The 27,455-nt window shown below is 38.6% G+C and overlaps 1 protein-coding gene, 1 long non-coding RNA gene and 1 other non-coding gene across 6 annotated transcripts in view; 2 read left to right on the top strand and 1 right to left on the bottom strand.

Annotated features, from left to right (window-relative positions):
* The window catches only part of HELB (DNA helicase B), a 30,440-nt gene extending 11,407 nt beyond the window's left edge, over positions 1–19,033 (bottom strand). For 2 of the 4 annotated variants that reach the window (XR_004324612.1, XM_032493356.1), the window contains exons 1-10: positions 18,523–19,033; positions 16,679–17,089; positions 15,618–15,787; positions 12,781–13,659; positions 9,850–10,024; positions 8,560–8,701; positions 5,916–6,070; positions 2,559–2,640; positions 2,128–2,187; positions 726–954 (exon numbers count right to left, since the gene is read on the bottom strand). Coding sequence is in view for 3 of the 4 variants with exons in the window: in XM_032493356.1 (XP_032349247.1) it covers positions 726–954; positions 2,128–2,187; positions 2,559–2,640; positions 5,916–6,070; positions 8,560–8,701; positions 9,850–10,024; positions 12,781–13,659; positions 15,618–15,787; positions 16,679–17,089; positions 18,523–18,709 (2,490 nt within the window). In the remaining variant the exon portion in view is untranslated. The remainder of the gene's footprint in view (positions 1–725; positions 955–2,127; positions 2,188–2,558; positions 2,641–5,915; positions 6,071–8,559; positions 8,702–9,849; positions 10,025–12,780; positions 13,660–15,617; positions 15,788–16,678; positions 17,090–18,522) is intronic. The other 2 variants (XM_006186019.3, XM_032493358.1) reach the window with 1 other exon arrangement.
* Positions 237–27,455, top strand: LOC116667664. The gene is made up of 5 exons (XR_004324620.1): positions 237–298; positions 7,239–7,248; positions 18,037–18,043; positions 26,094–26,098; positions 27,445–27,455. It is a non-coding gene; the product is annotated as an uncharacterized LOC116667664 (long non-coding RNA).
* On the top strand, positions 24,660–24,731 carry TRNAA-AGC. Its single transcript has one exon. It is a non-coding gene; the product is annotated as a tRNA-Ala (tRNA).

The following is a 27,455-nucleotide window of genomic DNA, read 5'->3' as shown; positions in this document are numbered from 1 at the left end:
AAACATAAAATCCAAGTACCTTGTAAATAAAATTGTAAGTATAACTGTGAAGAACTTCAAAAGGCTTAAAAATCTATGCTTGAGAATATATACAAGCCAAATATTTTAATAAACACAAATGCAAGTTTTTGGTCCTTGAAAATTAACCTTAATTTGACTCTTTGGAGAACAGTCTGTGTTGTATTATTTTAAAAGACTCGACATTTCATTTCTTGCACTATGTTAAGTCTGCACATGTTTTTTGCAAAGAGTTCACTTTTCCTCACAGCTTTTAAAGAATAAGCCTGTAAATTTAAGGGTGGTTATACAATGAAGACAAATTCAAGGTGACCACTAGTATAGTTTATTTAATCAGCAACCAAGGACATGATACTCTGTAAAATACAATAATGTGTCACTTGTCCCTTGTTTTTTTTGTTACTCAAGCACTTCAAACTTACTAAAAATATGTTTCTCCACAAAATCTTCCAGAAAATATAAGAGAAAAGAACACTTCCCAACTCATTTTACGAGGCCAGTATTAGCTGGACACCAAAACCAGATAAGACATTCCCTAGAAAACGACAAGCCAAGATCCCTCACGGACACGGATGCAAAAATCCTTAACAAAAAATTACAGAAGAAGATCAGCTCTGATACTAGATTCTGAATCAATCCTAGGGCCACAAAGAGAAAACCAAATCTATCCTTGGAAGGTAAAAAGCTATTTTTCTGTTACCACTTACCCCTGTTATGAAAAATATTTCTCCATTGCAGAGCCGAAGTCCACTTTCAAAGTCATGCTTATTTTTAGCAAAACCACAAAGAGCACCATTAAAGTCCTTGCCACTGGCCTTTAGTTCACTCTCTTGCTGGCTGTTGGAGGTACTGTCAGGGAGTAACTCTGAGAGGTACGCATTCCTGGTGCAACAAATTTTATCCCCAACTCCAAATTCAACTCTGTTCTGATGGTCTCTGGGTTAGAAAATGAAAGCACAGCATCAGAGTTTGGAAAACCTCAATTTCACTTTCTTGAAGCAGCAACTCCCACTCAGATCGGAGGCAGGTCTCAAAGTAACTCCCACACTCTCCACATTGCTTTTGTTCGCCAAAGTTCAACGAGAAATCAGGTTCCCACAGTTGTGGTCTGGTTACCGACATGCTCTGCAGCACCTCAAACTCAATGACATTTCCCAGCCGAATCGTTTCAAGTTAGAAATCTTGGCATAAAGGCTGATGGTCTCGCTTTCCCTCTACATCCTAAGAGTTACCCAAAATCTTATTGATTCTACCTTTCAAATCCATCCTCTCCAATCTCCCTCATCGCGGCCCTATTTCAAGTGTTCTAGCACTTGGACATATTTCTATTATAATAATTACGACATCATATCAGAATAATAGCAAACTGAATAAATGCTGGTGATAGACTAGTTACCGTGATAAGTGCTTTAGGAATGTTATTTCATTTTTGCTACAACTTTATGAGGGAAAATCTGGCCAAGTATCCTCTTTTACAAACATGGAGAGGTAAAATGACCTGCCCAAGATCTGTTGCTGGGACCCAGGCTGGACAGCCCCAGTCTCATGCTTTTTAACCCTCTGTCCTGTTATCTGTCATGTTTTTTTGGGTCTTCCCTCAATAGACAGGGAACTCCTCCTGTAACTTAACACATCTCTGGGTTCTCTGTGCTTAACAAATAGTAGGTGTTGATAGATGCAAGAGAAGTGAGTTCATCTGTCCTGTGTGTAAACAGAGTGGCTTTTCCCTTCTCTACTCCTGTTTCCCTGAAAGATGTTCACCTAAGGTGCTCTCTGCAGGCATCCTGATGCTAAGGTTCCTGGACACACTCCACACATGCTCTACTTTGAAACATTCTCCTGAAATCCCCACGCTCATCTTGGAGAAGCTAGAGGCTGCCAACCTGGAAACCCTAAAGACAATTTTATTCTTTTTCTTATTACACTGATTACCAAAAAGTCAATTCCTAAGGATCTACGTTGTATTTCATTCAAGAGATCATCTGACTTCACCAAGGAGGAAAAAAAATCATCTTTAAATATGCGGCTGCAGGGATTAAATGTCAAATCAAACAAAACCACAGCGGATCCAGGAAGGCCCTCCTCAAGGTTCCGGTTCTCTGTGCTCACTTGATTAGATGGTCGGTGTAGTGCTCGCAACAGCAGGCGTTGATCACGTTACAGTCCTGCCTGGAACACATGAGAAATCAAGAGTCACCGGATGGAGTCTATTTTGTGCTTACCTCTGTCACCAACAATAATGAGATACTGGATTCTATACAAAGCTTCCAGGACGCTCGCCAGGAAAAGAGATTCTGTAAGTTTGATCTGAACATAAACCTCTGTTCCATTCAGATTTCCTATGAGTTGCCAAATATAATATTTGGTAAAAAGAGCCCTGTTTAGAAACTGCCTTCTGCTGCATCCACCAAAGAAACGCCTCAGAGTAAGAGAATTCAGTAATGAACTGCAAGAGTCTCCCATTCCAGCAGTATACAGATTAATAAGTCATGAGTTTTACAAGCAGCATTAAAAACATTATACTGTAGTAAATGCTTTACCTTCTAAAAGCAATAAATTGTGATGTTTTTGCATCTTGTAGGTCCTCTTCTTTGAGTAAAGTTTTAACCACAGAATATAAACCTAATAATTCAAGAGAAAAAAGTTAAGCACGGAACAGCACTATATTACAACACTGTTTCAACGGAGAATTCAGAATTCCTGCTAAGAGGCCCAGGAAAACATCTCACCAAACGGGATTCAAATTCACCAGGGGAGCATCAGCCAGAGCAAGAGAAAAGAGAACAGAGGCAAGAGTCCCAAACCCCCCATCCTCAACAGGGAGGTCAGCCACTAGCCAGGGCAGCTTCTAATCTGCAATATAATCACTGCATATTTACTCACGATTTGTGAATGCTGAATCTAAAACATGAACAAGAGGACAAAATATGTAACAGGATAACTAACGTGAACCTTTGCTATTTTTAAGTTCTGGTGGTACTAGTGGTAATGAGTTATAATATGAAAATCTGTATGCTTTGCATATGTTATTTCATTTAATCTTCACAAGACATGTATGATGCACACATTATTATATCCAGGGCTGACATTTAGCTGATACACTGCCAGTATAAAATATGGAGGTACTTCTTTAGTGACCAGAAAATAGCCACTCCCCTAATACCACTATGCCCTACCTCCCACCCCAACTATGACTTTCCTTCCCCCAGAACTCCCAGATCACCCCATGACTCAGCAAAGAAAAGGTTAACCCTGACACCCAGAAAGGCATCCATTCTAAGACTGACCAGATCCTACCAGCTATTAAACAACTGAACCATCACCACAAATTCCATCCTAGTTACCAATGAGAAACTCAGGTTCCTGGAAGTAAACGAAATTTTTCAGTGGGGTAGGGTGGCCAGCCTCCCTCTTTTAGAGCTCAGATCATTGCCAACAGTGAATCCACTTATAACCTGTCCTTCCTCAGCGCTGGGAACTGAGAAGCAGGCTTCCTCTAATCTTTCTTAGCAATGTTAGACATAAAGGACCGTTTCTGATGAAAGAGAGAAGATGTAACAATTTAGGTAAGAACATTCCAGGCTTCTGGGCCACCCCCCTGTTAGCAGATAAATCACCGGGAATGAAAAAACCCAGGCCTGTGATCCCTGCTCTAAGAAGGACTAAATTAGTTGCTTGCTTGGTGAGCCCTTCATTTTTCAGAGGAAGGGAGGATTATCACTAAAAAATAGCCAATGCTCAGCTCACCCCCACCGCACCGTGCTTGCCGAAGGTCTCACAGAACATTATTTTCTCTCACACTCACGAGGTCGTGCTGCCTGCTCCTTGCTTTGTCTGGTTCTGCATCTCGTAGATCAAGACGTACACTGTATTTCACTGATTCTAAGATTCACATTTTTACCTCACATTTTACCATCTCTGCAATTCTAGAGCAGCTCTGAAGCCTGTCTTAGGTCTTTGTATCTTGTGATAATGGGAATAATTGAGTAATTTATTAAGTAATATTTATTACTTAAGCATTAAGCAATACTACTTAATTATTAATGAAAAAGTACTATATGCCTCTCCAAGGAGTATTTATTCAATTCTCTTAAAGGAGACTCATTTTCCAGCTGAAGTTTGTAATTAAGATAGCAAACAGCATCGGCTTAGCTCTGCTCCATTCTGAAGCCACTGTTTTTTTTTTTTTTTTTTAAGTACATTAATGTAAAGAATGTATGTCAGAAATAAAACTAACCATATTTTAGGAAGATCTAAATGGAGTGGTGAAGAAAGCAAGTTTCTTAACCATCTCAGTCTCACCTTCTTCACCTGCGCTGGTACCTACTCTGAACTAAGCTGGGGTGAGAAGAATCCTTATCTGCACATTATTCATAATGTGTAATAAAAAACAAATCACAAAACAATATGTAGCTTATAACCCAATGTATGTAAAACTAAAATAAATAAATACATGTTTGTGTGTGGATACAATAAGGTTTAAAAAGAGAAACACCAAGCTCCTCCTATGGATGTGACCTTATGGGATTGCCTTGGGGGAAGAAGAAAGGATGATTAAAGGAAATATTCATTTTTACTTCAAGTACTTCTGTACCATTTGACTTTTTTTTTTTAAGGAATATAAATTACTTCTATAATCAGAAAAACCAAAAAGGCACTTATAGAATTCTATTATTATACGATCTCATTTAAAAAGAAAAAAGAATACCATCACAGGAATGAACACTAACCCAAGGGAACTGAGGTGGGAACACACAGAGGAGGAGAGGCTTACAGGTAAAGCTGGCTGTCAGTTAATTTCACATGAAGAGTGACAGCTGCTGGGAAGGAAGGATGTATCTTTAAGAACTGTGGTAACAACAGTAAACCCTCAGTAATAATCATTTAAATCTTCATTCAATTTTGGGTAAATCATTACACTATTAAAAAAAAAGTTTGCTAAGTAAGCTTATAATATAAAGATCAAAAGGTATAATCTATTGAAATAAGATCATTTGCAGTAGATAATCTGCTATCTATTACTCACAAAAAACTAACATTTATAATAGTTCCTCAAAACTGAGGAATGCCCTCAACCCTCACAGCTGCCTCACAGGCACTGCCACCGTGACCCCCCTGTTACAAATGGCAGGGTGACGTAACACGGATCATACACCTAAGGGAGATTCCTTATCCCGTGCACTTTCTCAGCCCCATCCTGTTGTCACGCTAACCCCCACAACGAGAAGCACTGTCTGTCCATGTTATAAGAAACAGAGATATTAGGAACTCAGCCTGGCAAGAGCTTGACAGCCATTACTTCTGTGTCAGAAATGTACTCAAAACAGATTTCTAGATACTGACAGATAAATACAGTATAGATAAACCAGCTTATACTGTACAGCACAGGGAAATACATTCAAGATCTTATAGCAGCTCACAGTGAAAAAGAATATGAAAACGAATATATGTATACTCATGTATGACTGAAAAACTGTGCTGTATACCAGAAACTGACAAATACTGTAAACTGACTATAATTCAATTGAAAAAAAAAAAAAAGAAAGAAATGTACGCAAAACAAAGAATGTGGTATTTACGGTTCCAACTGCTGCCAAAGAAGAGCTTCATCCATGAAGACATGTTTTCTCCTGAATGAACTTGGATTCCTTGGGCTTTGCTTTATTTTAAACTAATCATCTACGTCCACTTATTCACTCAATATTTACCGAGCCCTTAGTGTGCACATGTCAAGAGCTTACTTCTTTACAAAATTCTAAAGTAATCTGCTTTGATGATTAATAGTCTATTTCCAGTGCCTAATGTTTTCCTAGCAATATTTATCTTTACCAGTCATTTGAAACTATATTACAAAACTGAAATACTTAACCCTATATAACATAAACGTTTATCCTTACAAGATTGATGATCACTTTTTGAGAACTGAGAACTGGAATCTTCTTCTGGGAGTCTGACAAAAACAAATGATTTATCTTGTATTGAGGCAGGGAACGTTGCATCATCAGAGATATTCAGCTCTGCATCAAATGTTGGAAACTGGCGTCTTGAGATTCTTAAAGATAAAATAATACACCAATTAGTATTCCAAAATCTGTCTTCATATATAATCAGAGATAATGTCATTACAATAATTAAAATCTGTGAATAGGTCACAAGTAGGGTGAAAAGGCTACTCATATATACATTATAGTGAATGAGTTTTAAAATAGACTTAGCAAGGCCATAATGTTACATTCATCAATCAGTCCCCTACCCCTAGCACACTGAAAGCACTAGAAAAACTTGCTAGGGAATTTACTAAGCACCATTCTGAGAACTTGACCTACTTTTCTTCAGACCCCAAAAGAACCATACAAGGCAGGTATTATCCTCACTTCACAGGTGAGCAACACAAGGGTTAGTCAACTATGAGGGGTTTTCCAAGCTCACAGAGGTAGAAACCAGGCGAGGTAGGAGGGAAATCTGGGCCCATTTGGCTCTGTATTCTTTTCTATTTAAATTAACTTAGACTCTTTGGGGCCTTTTCCATACATTTACATCATACTCTTCCTTTTCTCCCTTCTTCTGTATATATCATATACATGGTCTCATCTTCCCAACTGTACCGAGAATTCACATCTTCTCTTTGCTTCTATTCCCTCCTCATCCTTCTTTTGTTCTTGTATTTTCCAAGATTGCAAACCATATCAGCAAACACAGTAAGGGCCAGGTGCTTTGTCATAACAGACTCCCTCCTTTGTTATCCGGAAGAAACCTGACTCCCTAGAAAGACCTACCGGCAGCCTGGCTGTCACAGATAAGGTACCCTACTGTGTCATCTTCAACCCTTCCCAGCAGGGCTGAAAGAGAGGAGACGAGAGAGGAAAGGCGGCTGCCCCTACTGGAAATATCCCAGATTTAATTTGGGGGGTACTGAGAATCACCATGGATTTTCTGCTTTGCTTCAGACCCAAGATCATGTAACATATTTCTACCTCTAGGAGCTTTTCCATGGTATCACCGGGATCCATCTGTCATTCACCATATGGTGATGATGACCAAGAAGAAATGATGAAAGCAGCACAGCTCAGCCCAAATGACATCGAAAGAGTTACTAAAAGGAATTCCTAAGTTTCAGATAAAATTGAGTTCTAAGAAATCTAATGTGCTTTAGATTCTTTCCAGACTTTAAAATGAGCAATCGCCTACCAACATCCAAAACTGAGGTGGCCTTTAGGTAGGAGCAGAAGAGTTACGTAAAGAGTATTACACATCCAGCTGCATTATTTTTCTTAGCATCTCAGTTCTGACCTACATCATCCACGCTTCTCCTGTCCGCTCTTACTCTACTCCCACTATCCCAGCCAAGGTAGCAGGGCATGAGAGATTGTAGGTTTTGAATATTCTAGTTTCTGCTGATATCCAACTAAGAACATGTTTTAAGCAATAAAAACAGCATCTTTTAAAAGAGAGTCAAAAACAAAGATGAGGGGGTAGGGTATAGCTCAGTGGTAGAGTGTGTGCTTAGCATGCATGAGGTCCTGGGTTCAATCACTGGTACCTCCATTTAAAAAAACAGTAAATAAATCTAATCACCCCTCTGCCCCCACAAAAATTTTTAAAAACTAAAAAAAGAAAAAAGATAAATTTTGGCCCAATGAATGAAATAGTCTCTTAATATTCTGTGGTTCCATCATACCCATCACAGAGGATGACTCTAAAGGCTTATGCAAAGATTAAGGAGAAAGGAGGATTCTTTCCTACTTTAAGGAGAGTAATACAGGGGCCACCAGGATTCACTAAGGAGTGAAACACTGCTGTTGATGGGTATTTCCCCCTCTTTTGGCTCCCCTTATAAAAACTGAGGGGAAAAAAAATTAAGGGAAATTTCTTTCCCAATTCACCCTCGAACTTTAATGAACTCATTTCCAAGTCTCCATTCCCCTTGGGCTTATTGTGGTCCTTAAGCTTGATGCAACTTGATTTCACATACATACTTTTCCAATCAGGAAAACACATTCTTTCTTAAATTTCAACAATAGACTCACAGACTTAGAAAACAAACGTATGGTTACCGGGGGGGGGGGGGGGAGGGATAAATGGGATAAATGGGGAGTTCGAGATTTGCAGATACTAATATATATAAAATAGATAAACAAGGTTATACTGTATAGCACAGGGAACTATATTCAATATCTTGTAGTAACTTATGGTTAAAAAGAATATGAAAACGAACGTATGTATGTTCCTATCTGACTGAGGTATTGTGCTGTGCACCAGAAACTGACACAACATTGTAAAATGACTATACTTCAATAAAAATATATTTTAAAAAATAATTTATGTTGGATCAATAATGAAAGGTATTAACTTTGCTCTTTTAACTGTAAAGCAAAGGTATGTATCTTTATACAGATATATATGAAGGAAAGAATAGGTTTCTGAAAAGGGCGTAGTAAACACACTGCACTGAATCACCCTAATTCAAAAGCTAGTATTTTTTTTTAATCTTTTATTGCTAATACAACAGAGGGAAAATGCAAACCTTTAGTTATATTTTACCTTGTAGCATTGTCCACAATTAGTTCAGATTCTGCTCTATGGTTGGTCTTTAGTTCAATAGCACAATTCCTTGACTTAAGTGTCTCAAAAAGATCTTTCAGCAAGTTACCAGGTTCAATGCTGGGTAACTGTCTAATATCACCTAAAAGGGGGAAGAAAAAAGATATAGTTTTAGGTAACTGGGATCTTGAACTTTAGAAATTATTTTTATTTCTCCCTACTGATATATGCTATAATTATAAAGACTTATTTTGAGGGGGGAAAAATCCCCTAAAAGTCTTTGTTTAAAATTAATTAAGAACATTAAGTCTTTAAAAATAATCAACAGCAAAAAAACCATTCCAGTTAAACAATACAACATTAAAAAAAAGTGATAACACAATCAGGTAAAATATGAATTGAATTTTTTCATACCTTTAAACACAGGCAAACTGTGTAGGGGCAAAAATTTTTAACAATGTAAAGAAAAAACAGGTTTAGATATCTAGAATTTAGTCATTTATTCAACCTTGTTCAATATCTTACCAAATATGAAGGAATCTATGGCCTTGAATAAATAAAATAAACATATAAAATGAAAAATAAATAATCCCAGTGCATTTGATAATAGACATATTCCAGTAAAGTAATGATAATGTTTTGCTTTATTAAAAATCTTTTTACTTTAAACAAACAAGCAAACTCTAGAGACAAACTATTTTCTGGGTAGAAACGAGAAGAATGCTTAAGCTATTAACAGAATCAACTACTTATAAAATACCCTCATTACAGTTTTTCAGATACATTTTGAGCCTCTCATAGCAATTCTATTTTTTCTCCATTAGTGTCTCATATAGTCGACATATCAGTACTACCCAACAGAATCTAACTGAATCTCACCAGAATTGGAAGGACTTAAGAGGCCAGTGAGGTCTAACCTGCTTTATTAGCTTAGCATCATAAAATGACTAAAGTGGTCTATAGTTGAGACTTTATATTATTTCCAAATGATCTGCATCCTGTTACTCTGAGCCTGTGATGTTTTTACTTTGTAACAGTCATCATCTAGGTGGCTGCAGTAACCCCACACAGCAAACTATTTTATTCACATCCTAGCTTGCTAATAATCCTGGTCAACACATAGAACCCAAGCTGATAAAGCAAGTGGTCAGACTGAACCCAGTGTGGCTTCTGAGAAATGGCTTCCCACCTGCAGGATGTGAATATTAAAACAGCGAAATGATATAAACAACCCACTCTCAACAATTATTTAAACCAAACAATCAGGATACCAACAGTATTTTAACTTACCGAGGATGATAAGCTTTGAAAGCTTGGAGTGCTCACACAATAAATTTAAAACCGACTTGAAGATTCCTACAGACACCAAACTTCCTTCATCCACAACCAGAACTCTAACCAAAGAAAATTTCCATGGCTTATCCTTGGTCGTATTTTTCTTCCATAAATAGAAGCTATAATTGACCTATGAGCAAAGCAGGGCATTTCTTAGTTCAGGTTATAAAATGTACTGGCCCGGAATTTTTTTAAACAACATGTTCTTTTAGAACAATACAATTAAATAGGAAGTGGGTGCGGAATGATGCAGCTGCAGTAACAGGGGAAACAGAACCCAAGTTATAGGATGAATATATAGAAAAGACAGAGCAAGTAAATCGAAAAACAAAAAAAGATTAAAAAAAAAAAAGTTTCCTAACGAGTACTGTGTTTCATTTAACAAGCTTCGCACACAGCACTATTCCAACTGCAAAAAGCTCAACTGTTATCACTTTTGACCAGAGAGAGCCCACTATTCTTTTCCATTCTCAAGTAAACCTTCTCTTAGCCTTCTGAGGTCACCCAATCACTTAAGCCCCACTCTCCTCCCAACTACAATCCTCCATTCTGGAAATAAAGGGCCGCCTTCCCAAACTAACTAAGAAAATACTACTTTTTCGTCTAGTACTCTAAACTCTGTTATTTCCCCAACCACCACCACCAACAGAACAACTAAAAAACAATTTATTACAGAGGTAATAATATTTACCATTTAAAAAATATGGATGAGAGAAAAAAATGTGTAAAATTATAATCAGTGTTAAACATCTTGGGTATTTATCATTCCAGAAATATTTCCATGCTGTAAGCAAGCATATACGTATACAGATTTTAATGGTATCATATCTTTACTTATTTTTTCTACTAAAATTAGATCCAACATGTCTGTTCAGTAAAAGCCTTCATATTTCTCAACCAAATGCTCAGAACTCTCTTCAACAAATCCTCCGCCGCACCCACCATTCTCTCTCAGTGGCCTTGTCTCACAATAGACCATTATAATTATCACTAATTATTCTTCCTTATTTTATACATTCAATTAGTTATCTTAGAAATGCCTGACTGACACTTTTCCCCCTGGATTTCTAATGCCATCAACTCTACACAGGCTCTATGTTTGAGCACCTAGATTGCTCCAAAAGATTTACAGCCAGTTCCCCACATACAAACACAAGATGGGGTTGTCAGATGACATACAGGACACCCAGCTAAACTGGAACTGCAGATAATCAAATCAAGGTCTTTTCAGTGTAAGTATGTTCAGTGCAATATTCGGTGTACATTTACACTAAAAATTTGTATTTTTATCTGGTAAACCTGGTATCCCAAGGCCAAGGATGGTAGGTGGCATGAGTGCCACCTCAGTGCTCTTCCTGAGCCCTTACACCTCTGAGCCCGAACGGGGCTTCAGAAACGCTCTCCTGGCATCCCAACCAGATATTGAGACACTACCCGTTGATCCGAGTTGGAACATAAGATGAAATCCAGTGATGATCCTTCTGGGGCCTCTCCTATTTGAGTTCAGGCTAATCAATCAGACATGAAAGTATAATGGAAAAAATCACAAACTGATCAGAAGACTCTTCCACTCCCGAGCTACGCTAAACTTCCCTGCGTCTCTGTTCACTCGTGTGACAAATACAAGTAGTGCAAAAGTAATTCCTGAGGTGGCTGTGGCTCTATGATTCTAGGTAACCTTCTTTAGAACTGCTTTTCTCGTTTCACTTTCTTGCCTGGGAACCTAAATGGCTCCCACTAATCAAGTCCAAGTTTCAGGATCAGGTATGCAAGATCTGTAATAAATGAGGAAAAGACTGCACCAGGGAAAGAGCAGCAAGCTGGGAGGTCAGAGACGCGAATCCAAGTGCTGGGGCTGTGTCTGGTTAAGGTTTGGGGCCAACTGTTCAATATCCCCAGGTTTCAACTGGCTCTTCTGTCAAATGCAGATAATATCACTTACCCACGTCACTGGTTTGTCAAAGATTTAATGAAACGGCAAAATACTTCAAACTTTAAAGCTCAAACCCCCGGTCTAAACCAAGTGTAATTTCCATTATTTTACAACACACAGACTTCCTTCCAATCAGTGCAGTCACCTCGAAACCCTCTACACACTCTTCATCATTCTCCTTAACGCCTTTGGAAAGGCCTTTCCCTTAAATAAAATGTCCTTCTCATCTGAGCTTCCTTGTCCATCGGAGTCCAATTCAATTATCCTTTCCTTCAGAAATCTTCTAATGACCAAGTTCCTTGATCTGTAACAGGGCAGGTCAGGACTAGAGGAAACTCTCCAACTCCTTACAAGTTTAAAACTTCATGACTCTTAACTGTAGCTGAAACTATTTTCTTCCAGCATCTTAATTCACTTGAAATTTTCACTATGCAACTACTATTTGCCAGGTGCTATTGTGGGCAAAAGAGATAAGGAACTAAACCAGATGATCCAAGTTCTCACTTTCATGGAGCTTTCATTCCATAAGATACAACCTTTTTCTTCCAACTACAATGCTTCTCAAAATATGGTCTGTGGACTCTGACATGTTTGTAACCAGTCCCAGTGAGAAACAGAGCACATGCCAAAATAGAAACTAACTATAACATTAAACATACACTTTAGTTTAGCTGACAATTTTATTTTTCGTAATCAGATTTTCTCAATGAAGGAAGCAATGCACTGATTTACTTTCTGGCACCAGCTTCTATCTCACTGCAAACCAGTAACAGTTTATAGACTTGCTGTTTTAAGTGGCAGTGATCTACTAAATGATTAGCTACATAAAGTAAGGATCTAGAAGACCTTCAGTCAATACCTACTGACTGTCATCAGGGAGAAATGAAAAACAAACTCAAAGTTTGTGTTTAAGGCAAATGCTTTATCTAAAGAAGAAATGTAAAAAGTTTTACCTGACATAGTGTATAAGCGTTAAAACCAGTCTTCTGTCTCAGTAAGCCAGCTGCTTTCCCTGTAGGTGCTGTAAGTAAAACTTCTATAGCCTTGTCCGCCTTAGGCGGACTTTGCTCAGTGAAGGTAGTCCATTCTTCTGGTGCATCCTGGTCTTGTTCAAAATCTTCACAAGCTTTTTTCACTTCTGTTTCTTCCAACAGCTCTATATGCTTAAAAAGCTGGCTAACAATTGTGGTCTTCCCACAACCACCTTTCCCACTTATGACTGTCACAGCATTGGTGCAAATCATCTCCAGAGCAGCCACTTGACCCAGATCCAGTTGACCTTCACTTATTTCTGCACCAACTTCCTTTTCACCATTATCCCAAATAAGGTCACCAATGTCCTGAGTGTCCAGAATGTCCACCAAATCTTCTAATCCTGTTTCATCAGATTTACCCTCATTCAGTGTATCATCACTTCCTGAATTCTCGGATCTTGTGGTGTGAATAGATGTAAGCACCTTCTTGACGTCGACATTTAAATGCCACGGTGGCCTTGTCATCAGGTCACATATGGAAGACGCAATGCCTCTTTCAGCCCAGTAAAGGTCATAGAGAAAGACACAGCCCTTCTCGTACGTCACCACCCCAATATCCTTCAAGAACTTCAGAGACTGCCAAGCATCATGAAAAGACATCCAGTCTGACAACTGTAAAGTTAGGTCAGCTTCCTCAACACACGTGTGCCCATGTTCTCTGCAGAACTGCTTCAGCTGAGAATATATTACTAAAGCATTCTTCTCCAAATCAGTCATCAACTGAAGAAGAGATTTGCACTGACAAAATGATGTCCAACTTGCCTCACATCGCAAAATCTTCAGTTCACTGTAGGTTATCTTTAAGAAAAGAAAGTTCAAGTTGCTTTATAAAAATTATACACATTGACTATAATTAGAACTGCAGTGTTTGTTAATAATTTTTTAAGTCCCAGATGACATCTGTTTCAACTAAATTTGGAGAAAAAACTAGGTACCTAATACATCACTAATTTTTTTAATCAACTGCACTGTGATTTGAGATCTATATAATTTCTAATTAAAATTACATTTTCTCAAAGCAATACATATACAGTTTTAAAAGTCTAGTAACACTATGTGGCTTATCACAAAAAAAACAGGAATCCTCTAACTTATCATTTTCATGCTTCTTGAGAATTTATCTCCATATTTCTAAGAACTATTTTAACTATTCCTTGATTTTTTTTTAAGATATTTAGTATTAACTCCTTACTACGGCAAGTCTTTCTTCATGGAAGCTCTTGCCCTTTTATACCACCACCTCCCCACACGGTTTTCCTCCTCCCATCTTTGAAAAAAGTTACAGTGCATTTTGAAAATTGATTTTGGTTAAATCAGTGTTAACAGGATTCACAGCTGAGTGACACGATATACTGTGATTACATTAACTTTGTGTTGAACTCCCGTGTGTGTTGTTAAGTTAATGACTGCCCACACTCTACTGTAAAGGTATGGAACTTCCTTCACCATAATCCACTCAGGTCATCTACTGGCTCCATTTTTTCTTTGCTTCTCCCACAGAGACATCACCCCTGGATCCCTCCATATATTTTATGGGCTAAAATGTGTCACCAGAAAATTCATACGTTGGAATCCTAACCTCCCCTCCAGTACCCCAGAATGTGACCATACCCTCAAAGACCACAGGGTCTTTAAGGAGGTCATTAAGTTAAGATGAGGTCGCTGGGGTGGGTCCTAATCCAATGTGACAAGTGTCCTTATTAGAAGAGATCAGGACCCAGACAAGCACAAAGGGAAGGCCATGCAAAGACATGGGAAGAAGATCAGCCATCTACCAGCTAAGGAGCCAGGCCTGAGAAGAAATCAACCCTGTTAACAACCTGACTTTGGATTTAGAGCCTCCAGAAGTGTGGGAAAATAAATTTCTGTTGTTTAAGTCACCCAGTTGATGCGATTTGTGACAGCAGCCCTAGCAAACAAGCAAAGAAGTCTATTCTGGGTGGTGACCCACATGCTGAACAGGGGCTTCAAGCCTCCTTTTCTCACTTGAGTCCCAGAATGCTCACTGCTCTGCTTCTCTTTCCTACTGAACAGTATCTTCTTTTTCTAAGCACACTGAAATCATAGTCTTTTCATGTAGGGAACAAATTCATTACTCCAGTATTCCTTAAACAGGGGCAGGGGTGGGTGGGACCTATACATATTCTTGGTGATCCAGGAATTATCTCAGAATTTTTTAAATTGTATTTTCATTTAGAAAACCACCTACAACCCGGTACTGCCAAGATTTAAGTGCTACATTTGGTTTTCAACACCTCTGGAGCCTCTCAGTGCCACTTCACTACACCTGGTCTCTAATAATAAGCACAGAAGTGCCAAAGAAACTGTAAATGATATCATGATGTACCACATGACTAATGAAAGTTTTCCAAAGTTCAAACAGGAAAGTGAGGAATTTCGCTGCAGAGAAGAATGGACTTGCCGAACTACCAAGAACTTGTGCCATCAATGGGATTTACATTCAAGTTGCAAATGTCAATTTAGTTACAAAAAAAATGTTATGTTAAACTAAATTACATAACTAAATTATTGATCTTTTGAATGTCATTTATTTTGTTATTCTGTTTTCCTCTATAACTTTATTTCCTAAGACATATAGGTCTAAGAAGTTTATATTTAGTTGTAACACTGAAAATAAATTAATCAATATTGAAATCCATGCAAATTTTTTTCCTTGGAAAGAGATGCAAAAAATTTGTCACGACTGAGAATTCCTGCCTTATACAAGATTATTAAATGCTAAGCAAATGTCTTACTTTACGAAATCCAAGTTTCCATGGCTGTGTACCTAAAATCTCTTCTATCTTCTCCAACACCTCTTCAGAATCTGAGCTTATGAGCCGTTTAAAGTGTCGAGGCAGAAGAACTGGAAGGAATTCCACTATTTTTGGAAACCGCAAAGCTCTCATTACAGTTATAAATGGCACTACAGGATATCAGAAAAGAACAAATCAAGACATAAAAATGAACTCACAGAATAAGTATTTGATGGACTTTCTCATTTAGTACAGTTTAAGTAATCCAAATCAAAGAGGGTAATAGAAAGTAATAAATTTACTTTAACCAACAAGAAAATTGATCATATTATAACAGCTGCTTTTGTACCAAGATGGTTTTCATCATGTTTAACACCAAAAATTTATGTTCTTCAAATGCTTAGGTAACTAATTCTTAGTCTTTTGTTTTCTTTTGCTTGAAATACAATCAGAATAAAATTTGACTCAATGATAGAATTTAAAGCTAGACATTAAAAGTCATTTACATATTAATCTGTATTATCACTTTTCTTACTGTAATCATGATTCTTTCGTCACTGAAGTCAATGAAGTACTGTCAAATTCATTTGACAGAATTAAGAAATTGAAATATCCCACTTATGTGAACGTGAGCATCCAGATAACAAATCATAATTAAAAGTTATTTTAAACTATTGTGAACTGAAATCTTTCCAAAACGAATCACTCGTATTCACGCCTTTCTTCCTTGCCTTCTCAAACAGAATAACCCGCAATTGAATTTTTTCTTAGTGACTTGAGGTAATCCAATGGATGCAGAAGTTAGAGAGTGAGCTAGAATCACACTTTTAGAGCTGGAAAGGAATGGAAAGGTGTTCACAGATCATCTCACCCAACCTCTTCAAGTTACAGGTGAGGAACCTGCGATGTCAATGACATCCTCCAAAGGCAGTATCAACACATTTTATCAAACTGATTTAAAAATGGAAAATGAGGACAAGGTACTACAGTAGTAATATCTTAAACACACTAGTCATTAAGTATCTCAATCACACCAAAATTCGATGATAAAAATCACTTACGTGTGTTTTCCAGAGGAAAGGGCATCGCGTAACCTGGTGGTGACACTTCCTGTGTTTTCTGTGTAGGTTGTTTTTGACCGTTCATTCCAATTTCCTTCTGGAAAGTTCTTAATATTTCCCTAAGATTTTCAAACTTGAGGTCTTTATGGCTTGATCCATCATTTACCCATGCTAAAAATTTAATTCTGTTATCAGCGGGTACATTACAGTCTTTAAGAAAGAGGGAACAGATCTGTATTTGATTTGGCGGTGACATGTCAGACTGTAAAAAGTAAGACGGAAATCCTTGAACCTGATAGCTCCTTGATCCTACAGGCGTCACCTGAACCTTCACTCGCCACCAAGCACCCGTTAGCGGAAAACGTCCAAATACTTTACATGGCTCTTTAGTGTTTTCATCAAAAATTGAAACTTAAAAAAAAAAAAAAGAAAAGTTTAATATAGGATAATTTAAAGCCTCTTTCCCAATGCTTTATCAAATCCACCATTCTCAAATCCCCAGACAGCACCCCGTACAGATGTTTATTAGGATGCCTATATTCCACTTGTCTGTTGATCTGTCGTCTCCTACTACACTGTAAGCGCTCTCAAATAAGACAGTGTTTCATTTGTCTTTGTATTCCAGGAGGTGAGCATGGTATATGCCTAGGGTCTACTGTTCCTCTTCTGAAAGCAGCCCTCTCTCTGCTACTCTGATCTCAGCCAATAGAAACCACCTGGGAACCTTTATGGGGTTTCCAAAAAGTGCCACGGTCCCTCTGATCACAGGGCCTTTGCGTAAGCTGTTCTGCCTGCCTTAAATATATTTTCCTTACTGTTTACCCCATTTACTACAGACCTCAGCTTAATTGTCACTTCCTCAGGAAAGCTTTCCCTGAATCTCATGAATATATCCTCTCTTAGCACAACTTACTATTCCTTCCAGCACTAAGTAATATTATAGTTACTTGTATAATTACTTACAGAATGTCTGTTTAATTCATAGAGCGTAAGCTCCATTAAGACAGCAACTTCAGCATCTAATCTCTGCAGGGTATCCCAGCAACACATACCTTGCTTGGAACATGGTAACCAGTCACTAACACTTTTAGGGTAAATAATGAAACCCTCCACGAACACCTGAAAATTTTCTGTTTAAAATTGTGCTGGCTATTCACATGTGACTATTTAAATTTAAATTAATTAAAATTAAAATTTTTAATTTGGCTCCTCAGATGCACCAGCCACATTTCCAGTCTTCAAAAGCCGCACATGGCTAGCAGCTATTGTAGCGGGCAGTGCAAATACAGAACAAGGCCGTCACAGAAAATTCTACTGGACAGCACTGGTTTGAACAATCAAACATTCTTAAATATCAGGCACAAGGTACACATAATAGGTATAATTCATAGCACAGGAAACTTTAAAAGGTAAACAGGGATCACAAAGTTTATGAATCAACAGTGCCTTTAAGTATTTCTCATGCGTGAATGTGTAAGTAACCAAAAAATAATCACATATTCGACTCCGGGAAAGACAAGAAAATAGTTAAAAGCCCTGATTCTGGGTGTGAATACTGGTTGGACATCGATTGTTTCCTCGACTATAAAACTATCTCAAAAAGCTATGAACTTTAAATGAGATACACGTGGAGCACAAGTTTAACATACAGTATCTGCTCAAGTCGCTGCTATTACTGCTATTGTTGTTACTATTTTATTCTAAACAGGAACAAACCTCTGGGTCATCCCAGAGGAACTCTGTTTGCAGCGACGAGGCGCCTGCCTTGCTTAGGACGAGGTCTTTAAAGGAAACCACACATTTCCAACCCCACCCCCCACCCCGGGGCGGGGGTGCTTCCTCACCGCGGAGCCGCCCGGGGAGGCTGCCAGCCTTTATGACCCCACTGCAGAGCTCCTCGGCGTCCACAAACACAACGTCTTCATCCTCCTCCATATCCTCCGGCAGATAATCATCTTCCGCCTCCACCACGTCCTTGGGTGGGAGCAGAGGTCCCAGTAGCTCGCGCAAGGGCTGACTAAGAGAGGCCATACTCAAGTCTCCTGAGTTCAACCCGAATTCCGGAAAACCCGGGAGGCGTAGACGGTCAGGATCAGCCAATCAGCTCCAAGACTCTAAGACCTTCAGCTTCCAGAAGGGTGGGCGAAATCGGTGAAGAGGGTTAACTGTAGGGGAATGGATGGGAACTAGACTTGTGGTGGTGATCACGCTCTTGTGTACACAGATGCTGAACTAGAATGCTGTGCACTTAAAACGTTTTTTTGTTTTGTTTTGTTTTGTTTTTAAATAAAAAAAGACCGTCAGCCTTCCCGAATGCCTCCCGGAACGCCTCCCCTCCCCGCAGCCGGCGTGCACGGAAAGGAGGGGCGGCGGCGAAGCCCCGCCCCAAGCCTCCAGGACGGGGATAGGATGAGGACGATGGGCGGGCCATAGAAGGACACTGCCTCCCGCCTCCGCCCCGCAGCCCTGCTCCAAGCTTCGCCAGGTGCCTGGAGTAAACTAGGTAACTGGGCAGCAGAAGTGGCACCTGCAGAATCGCCAACACAAGGCGTCTCCTGCGTAGAAAGAAACGCGGGGGAAGGCCCATCCAATGTGCCGGGAAAAGCAAGCCCTCCCCGGCACCTCCAAAACGACAACCCAAATGCCCTTTGGCTACCACCCAAAGCACAGAATCGCGAATCTCCAATCCGGACACCCACCTAGTCGTGACTGCTTTGGGCCTCTCTGTTCTTCAGGAGTTCAATTTATATGATCAAAGGCACTTTATCCCAAGTACAGCTCTCTAGGCCCCATTCCATACCCACTGTAGGGGGATCTAGGGCAGGGACCCAGGATTCTTTCTGATGCATGTCCCAAGTTGTCCATTTTGATGCGCAGCCAGGCTTGGAAAGCGCTGGATTAGATGACATTCAAAGCCCTCTTCATCATTTGTTCTGTGTACTCACAAACTTCTTTAAGCCAGGCTGCTGCCTACTCACAAGCAGGGCAAAAAAGCACAGTCTACTTACAGCCCAGGGTATAGACGCGAATGGGGGAAGGCCAGTAGGAGAGAGGACAGTGGTTTACAAAGTTATTCTGGACCATGGTTCTCATATTTGAATGGGGAAACTGTTTGAAAGTCATGGTACTTTTTGAAGAACACCATAAAATATATTACTACATTACTACTTTCACACTATTTATTATGAAATTACTCAATACTAAACCTAAAATAACTAAGCATAGGCTGTTTGCTAAATCCAAAAGCATCTTATTCTAGAGTCTAACATAGAAAAAACAGCCACCACCAAAGTTTTTTTTTTTAACTTATAGGAGAAAATACTAAAATTAATTTTTTCCTTTAGGAATAAATGTTGACTTTCATTGCTTTTAGAAATACTCTGGGAGATTCCTCAAAAGACTAGGAATAGACTTACCATATGACCCAGGAATCCCACTCCTGGGCTTATATCCAGAAGGAACCCTACTTCAGGGTGACACCTGCACCCCAATGTTCATAGCAGCACTATTTACAATAGCCGAGACATGGAAACAGCCTAAATGTCCATCAACAGATGACTGGATAAAGAAGCTGTAGTATATTTATACAATGGAATACTATTCAGCCATAAAAACTGACAACATAATGCCATTTGCAGCAACAGGGATGTCCCATGGAGAATGTCATTCTAAGTGAAGTAAGCCAGAAAGAGAAAGAAAAATACCACATGAGATTGCTCAGATGTGGAATCTAAAACACAAAAACAAAGCATAAATACAAAACAGAAATAGACTCATAGACATAGAATACAAACTTGTAGTTGCCAAGGGGGCAGAGGGTGGGAAGGGATAGACAAGGGATTTCAAAATTGTAGAATAGATAAACAAGATTATACTGTAAAGCACAGAAATATACACAAGATCTCATGGTAGCTCACAGAGAAAAAAATGTGACAATGAATATATATATGTTCATGTATAACTGAAAAATTGTGCTCTACACTGGAATTTGACACATTGTAAAATGATTACAAAGCAATAAAAAATGTTTAAAAAAAAGAAAAAGAAATACTCTGTTGCACTGCTGTTTCCAAGGATCATCTATATGAGGTTGAGTGCCTTCCTTAACACTCTAAGTGGCTTCTGTTTCCACCACAATATGGAATCTGCTCTGACAAATGTCTCACCACTGGTCTCTTAGTTAAATCCAGTAGATAACCTTTTTGCCTTTATCTTGCCTCACTTCTCAACAGTATTTGACAGTGATAACTATTTTCTTCCTGTAACACTCTGCTTTCTGGCTTTTATGACTTGTCTTCCCAGGTTTTTCTCCTTTCTCTCTAGCTGTTTATAGTTTCTTTAAGCTCCTCTACAGGCCTCTTAAGGACTGGCATTCCCTAGGGTCCCACCCCAAGCAGCTTCTCACTCTGTAATCCTGCTCCAAATCACCTTTTGCCTATCACATTGCCATATGCTAATGACTCCTAATCTTATCTCCAAACCTGTGCAAAACACTGCCTATAAGATGCCAGGACTGGGTGCCCCTTGGCTACTTCTGACTCAGCGAATTCAAACTGAAAGCTATCTGTTGCCCAAATGTGGGCCACTTATGTGTCTAACATAAGATAACTTTTTTACCAACAGGATGATTTGGGCATTAAGACTCCAGATATTAAGTGTCTGTTCATATAACTCAATTGTATTCTAGGCAGTGTAGGGAAGGATTCAGGATGGTGAGAATTTTGCTTCTGTATTTGTTGATTCCTCATTTTTTAAACGTTAACAATTCCAGGTTCCTGGATACCATTTTTACCATACACAGTAAGCAACAATACTCAAACCTGGCTGTGCATCAGAATCACCTGGGATGTTTCTAAAAATAAGATTCCTGGATCTACCCTGAAGCTACATTTCCACAAACACAAGACAACTTAGGCATAAGGTCATTCACTGTGTTAACTTTTGTAGTAGCAAAGGATGGGAAACAGCAGAAATGTGCATCAGTTACAGACTTACTGAATAAACTATGGTACATCCACACAATGGAGAATTCTCCAGCAATTTAAAAAAAGAAAGAATGAGGAATACCTTTATGAACTGATAGGGAGACTTTCCAGGATATAATGTTAAATAAGAAAAAAGCAAGACATAAAACAATGCAAATAGTTTTATTCATGTGTGTGTATGTGCTTTTACAAAAACAAAAACACAGGACACATAAACCAGAAATTAATGAAAATAGTTACCTATACACAGAGTGGAAGCAGGATAAAAGACGGGATGGAAACAAGATCTGTGAGTAATTCTTTATAACGGTTTTGACTTCTGAACCAGGTGAATGTTCCATATATTCAAAAATAGATAAAGAAACAAAAAGCAAAACCTAAAACTGAACACAAACAGGAACAAATGAACCTGTCTATCAAATGTTTAACACAACCTCTCAGGGAACATACTTACTTCAAGTTACTTTGGAATACTCTGAATAAATATTCTAAGTTACTCTGACTATATACCCTTCTGAGGACAGACGGTATACAAAGTAATAAACTTTATGGCACAACTCAGTTAATGTTAGTTGTAATATTGTAACTTGGAAACAATATGTATTGTAGGATAAAACATAAGTAGATGTCTTTGTGTTTTATCAAGTGGAGGTTTTTAATGTACATGAAAAGAAATTCAAACATAAAATAAAGGAAGAAAATCTCCAACAATATTAAATTTGAATTAGAGATATCAATATCAGCTTATAATTTCTTAAAATGTATTTTCTAGCTCTGTCTACTGAAAGAGCCTGAAAGCAATGTCACCCAGTAACTCTGATCACATCTACCACCCTGATCTTGGTTTAGGGATACCATTTCTTATTATAAGAAATGGAGGAGTCTTAAGAAATGGCGGATTCCACCTCTGGGACAGGAAGTACACTGGACCTGGGACTTCCTGTATCAGAAGGCAAGGAAGCACTCAAAAACTAACGAGGTTATGATAAAAGGGTTCAGGAGCCAGCTGGAAGGCCTTCCCACTAAACAAATTTAGAGAGATTTGAGTATCAAAAAGAATAATGACTGCACTTGATTGTAATACACTGAGTAAATGAAAATTGATGTGTCCATCACTAAAAAAAATTTTTTAAGAAAAGGAAGAAAAAAATGTAGTTAAGAAAATATCAGTTGAGAAATTTAACTGACAGTAAATAAGAAAATGGTACGGAGAGCAGTATGAGGTTCCTTAAAAAAACTAAAAATAGTTACCATATGATCCAGCAATCCCACTTTTGGGCATATACCGAAAAAGATTAAAACTCTAATTGGAAAACATACACGCAACCCAGTGTTCACAGCAGCACTATTTACAATGGCCAAGACATGGAATGCCCATCACAGGTGAACTGATAAAGAAGATGTGGTGTATACACACACACACACACACACACACACACACACACACAATGGAATTTTACTCAGCCATTAAAAAAAGAATGAAATAATGCCATTTGCAGCAACAAAGATGGGCCTAGACATTATAATACTAGGTGAAGTAAGTCAGAGAAAGACAAATGTCATATGATATCACTTATATGTGAAATCTAAAAAAAGTGATACAAATGAACTGTTTACAAACCAGAAATACTCACAGACGTAGAAAACAATCTTACAGTTATCAAAAGGGAAAGTGAGGAAGGATAAAGTAGGAGTTTGGGATTAACAGATACATACTACTATATATAAAATACATAAGCAAGGAACTACTATATGGCACAGAGAACTATATTCAATATCTTGTAATAACCTATCGTGGAAAAGACTGAAAAAGAATATATATATATATATAAATGAATCACTTTGTTGTACACCTGAAACTAACACAACACAGTAAATCACTATACTTCAATAAAAAAGTTGTTTTGGTAAAAAAATAAAAAATAAAAGAAATTTAAGAAGAAATTCTAAAAATATAAGACACCATTTTGCAATCTCCAACTTAGTAACTAATTCAAGGAAGTATCACCAAAAGATACTAAAACTATTATGTGAAAGTCATTGGGAAACCAATAGTCCTGTGGCTGCAAGAAATTACGAATTTTGTCTACGGCCACATTACCCTGAACTCGCCCGATCTTGTCTGATCTTGGAAGAAACTACAAATTGTGAAGGGGAAAATGTACCTTTACAGTGGAGATACTTGTCAGTCACCCCCTAATTAATGCATCAAAATTAGTGTTATTCATAATCAGACAAACTGATGTGTGTTTCATGCTGTGATACATATTATGTACATAAGATCAGCTATGAAGTCTTCTTGCCAAAAATATTTAATCTGATTTTAATCAAGGGTCTAGACCAATAGAAATACACTGTGAAGCACCTAAGTTTCTAGTATCCACATAAAAAAAAAAAGGGTGACATTAAGTTTAATGATGCATTGTATCTAATCTAATATATCCAAAATATTACTATTTCAACATGGTAATCAATATAAAAATTATTAATGAAATATTTTACACTCCTTTTTAACCCTAAATCTTTGAAATCTGACGCATACTTTATCCTTAGCACACCTCAGTCTGAACCAGCCATACTTCAAGTGCTAAACAGGCACTTGTGACTGGTGACTATCATATTGGACAGCACAGTTCTAGACCTATTTTTCAATTTTCCCAAAATCCAAGGAACTGAGATACAAACTGAATACTACTATGTGGAAACAAAAAGATTTAGAACAAAGGTTAGAAAACTCTTTCTGTGAAGGGCCAGATAATAAACACTTCAGGCTTTTCAAGCCACATAATTCCTCTCCCCCTTCTCCTGCTCCTTCTCCCCCAAGTACAGCAACAGGCCATAATATGCACACACTTGATCTGGCATATGAGACATTTTGCAAGACAACTGACCTGGATCTTCCAAAAAGTCAATGTCACAGGCAAAAAGGCAGGAAAGAAGAGGGATTTCAGAATTGACAGAGGCCAATAGCTGAAGTCAAAGGTAGGAAGAGAGAGGAGGGTATAGCTCAGTGGTAGAGCACATGCTTAGCATGCATGAGGTCCTGGGTTCAATCCCCAGTACCTCCATTAAAATAAATAAATAAACCTAATTACCTCCCCCTCCCTACCCCAAAAAAAATTAAAAAAAAAAAAAAATAAAGAGTTGATTCTAGAGAGAGGTGGGTTGGGAGCCCCAGTGAGAAGCCAGTAAAGGTTGTCAATAGAAGCTCAACTGTTTTCTTTTGAAAACATGGCTCTTCCTCTCACATAAACCAAGCTCTCATTCCTATGTCTTCTTGAAATCTAGGCAGTGCTGGTTAAATAAATCAATTAACTTGAAGCACAAACCAAAGAATTTCAGTATCTCATTCCTATTGCTCCTCATGTAGAAGTTTTTCCCCCAAAGTTACATAGAATGTGTTTTCTGGTTCTATTGGAAATACATTTGTTTTGGTGTGCCTAGATGGTATCGAGGCAGCTAACACCCTGTGAAGTTATTAGTAAAACCTATGCATTTTACTGGGAGAGTGGGGAGGGAATAAGGTTTAGTGACCCGCTTAATTAATGTGATAAGGTAAAGCATGCAATTAAGATGTAGCCATGATAATGATGGTTTAGCAGTTATGGGAAAACATTTAGAATTAATTTATCCTGGTGAATGTTTAAATAACTACTTTGTTTTGTTTGTTAAACTGGGATTGAAAGGGGAACAGGAGAATTAAGACAAGAAATGAATAAAATAGGAGGCTTACCAAAGAGGTCGAAGATTACACACAGAGCAGAAATTATAATTAAAAAAATGTGTTCAATTTCATTCAGTCAACGGATATGTATGTGTGAGGCAGGCAGAATGACTGTGCATCCATCTCTCTCTAGGCACACAGTAGAGCTGTACTTCTCCACCTATTTGAAGTTAGTCATGGCCATCTGTCTTGCTTGGGCCAACAAAATGATAGCAACATGTCACTTTATTTATTTGAATAAATGAGAATATTTTGTTGTGTTAACCGGCTAAGAGGGTGGAGTTAAGTCATCAGAACCTACCCTACCCTTCCTAACACAATCTCGATCACAGGATGGCTGCGTTTGGTGACTACAGTGAGAGATCTATGGAAACAATAATGGCCCTTGCCAAAAGTTTCAATAATTTCATAAAGGTATGTAGATTTGGAAGATACAGGACTGGAAAACTGCACTCTGGGCCTGATTCAGAGGAGCTCTGAAAGCTCCAACACCATGATAGCATTGTGCAGTACCAACATGGATTTAAAGAAGCCAAAAGACGTACGCACAAACAGCTGACATCTAGTTCCAAAATTCTCTAACCAGGAATCCAGACTCCTGGTAGGTAAGTACCAGAGAGGGTCTAAAAAGAACTGAGGAAGTCAATTCAAAGAATGAGACCTCCTTGATGCCTGGAGCCCTTGTTAGGAGCCCTGCTTGACCAAGTCTGAGTCATACCAACACCATATTTCACCTTTTCACCTAATGCATCACAGCTTCCTTATGGTTAGCCTCCAACCTCCACTTCCTCTCCTTTTGTGTCCATTGTCTTCATATGTACAAACATACTATTAATATTATCAATATTTTACTGTCTTACTTTGCACCCTGTTCTTTCTTATTGATGTTATCAAATATGAATTTCTCCATTGTAGATTTAGATCCTATCACACCTCATCTACTCAGGAACATTACCTCCCTCCTATATCATTCATTTCTCACTCTCTCTCTCTCTCTATTGAATTATGCCCATCAGTGTACAAATGTGCCATCTTTAAAAATCCTTTCTTTGTTCTCACTTGTCCCCAGTCAAGCAACCATGCCATTTCTCTGCTCTCCTGAAGCTTGTCTATATTTATTTATCCCCTGTTCCTCTCTTCCAGGACTGATCTGGCCTTTAATTCACGCTGTGCTCTACACAAAGGCATTTGGTAGAGGAGGCTTGGGTAAAGGCTGAAATCTAGTCCCTTCTTTGCCTGCCAAGTGGGAAGCTTGGCACAAGATTTCGTCATCCTTGAGGAAGGAACACTGATCAACCCAGAGGCACCATCATTTCCAACTGACCAGCTTGAGGAAGGCTTCTTTTCCTGATTTGCACAAAGGTCCTGTGTACCCTAATGATATCCCTATTCTCCTGGCCTTTGTTAACGCACTTCAATCAGCCTTCTACCCTCATCATTTCCCCTGAAATTCCTCTGGTCCAAAGTCACCAATGATGAAGCCATTATGGAAAACAGTATAGAGATTCCTCAAAAAACTAAAAACAGACTTACAATATGATCCAGCAATCCCACTCCTGGCATATGTCCAAAGGGAACTTTAATTCAAAAAGATACATGCACCCCAATGTTCACAGCAGCACTATATACAAAAGCCAAGACATGGAAACAACCTAAATGGGTGGAGTTCCGGTCAAGATGGCAGAGTGGTAGGACCACGAGATCGCCCCTCCTCACGACTACAACAAAACCACAACTGAATGCTAAACAACCATTGAAAAAAGACTGGAACCTAGCAAAAAAGATCTTCTGCAACTGGAAACATCAAGAGGGAACCACAGCAGGATGGTAGGAGGGGCGTGCTTGTGGTATCACTGGGCCCCATACCCCTGGGGAGGCAACCCACAAGCTAAAGATTTGTTAAGTCACAGAGGCCCTCCCACAGGAGTGAGAGCTCTAAGCCCCACGTCAGGCTCTGCAGCTCGGGTCCTGGCATTGGGAGGAGACCCCAGGACAACTGGTTTTGAAGGCCAGGGGCGCTTGGCTCTGGGAGCCTCACGGTACTGGGGGAAATGGAGACTCCATTCAC

Source organism: Camelus ferus, chromosome 12, assembly GCF_009834535.1.
Source record: "Camelus ferus isolate YT-003-E chromosome 12, BCGSAC_Cfer_1.0, whole genome shotgun sequence".
Lineage (NCBI taxonomy): Eukaryota > Metazoa > Chordata > Mammalia > Artiodactyla > Camelidae > Camelus > Camelus ferus.
Note: the sequence above shows the minus strand (reverse complement) of the source record. Positions and strands in the feature narration are given on the sequence as shown.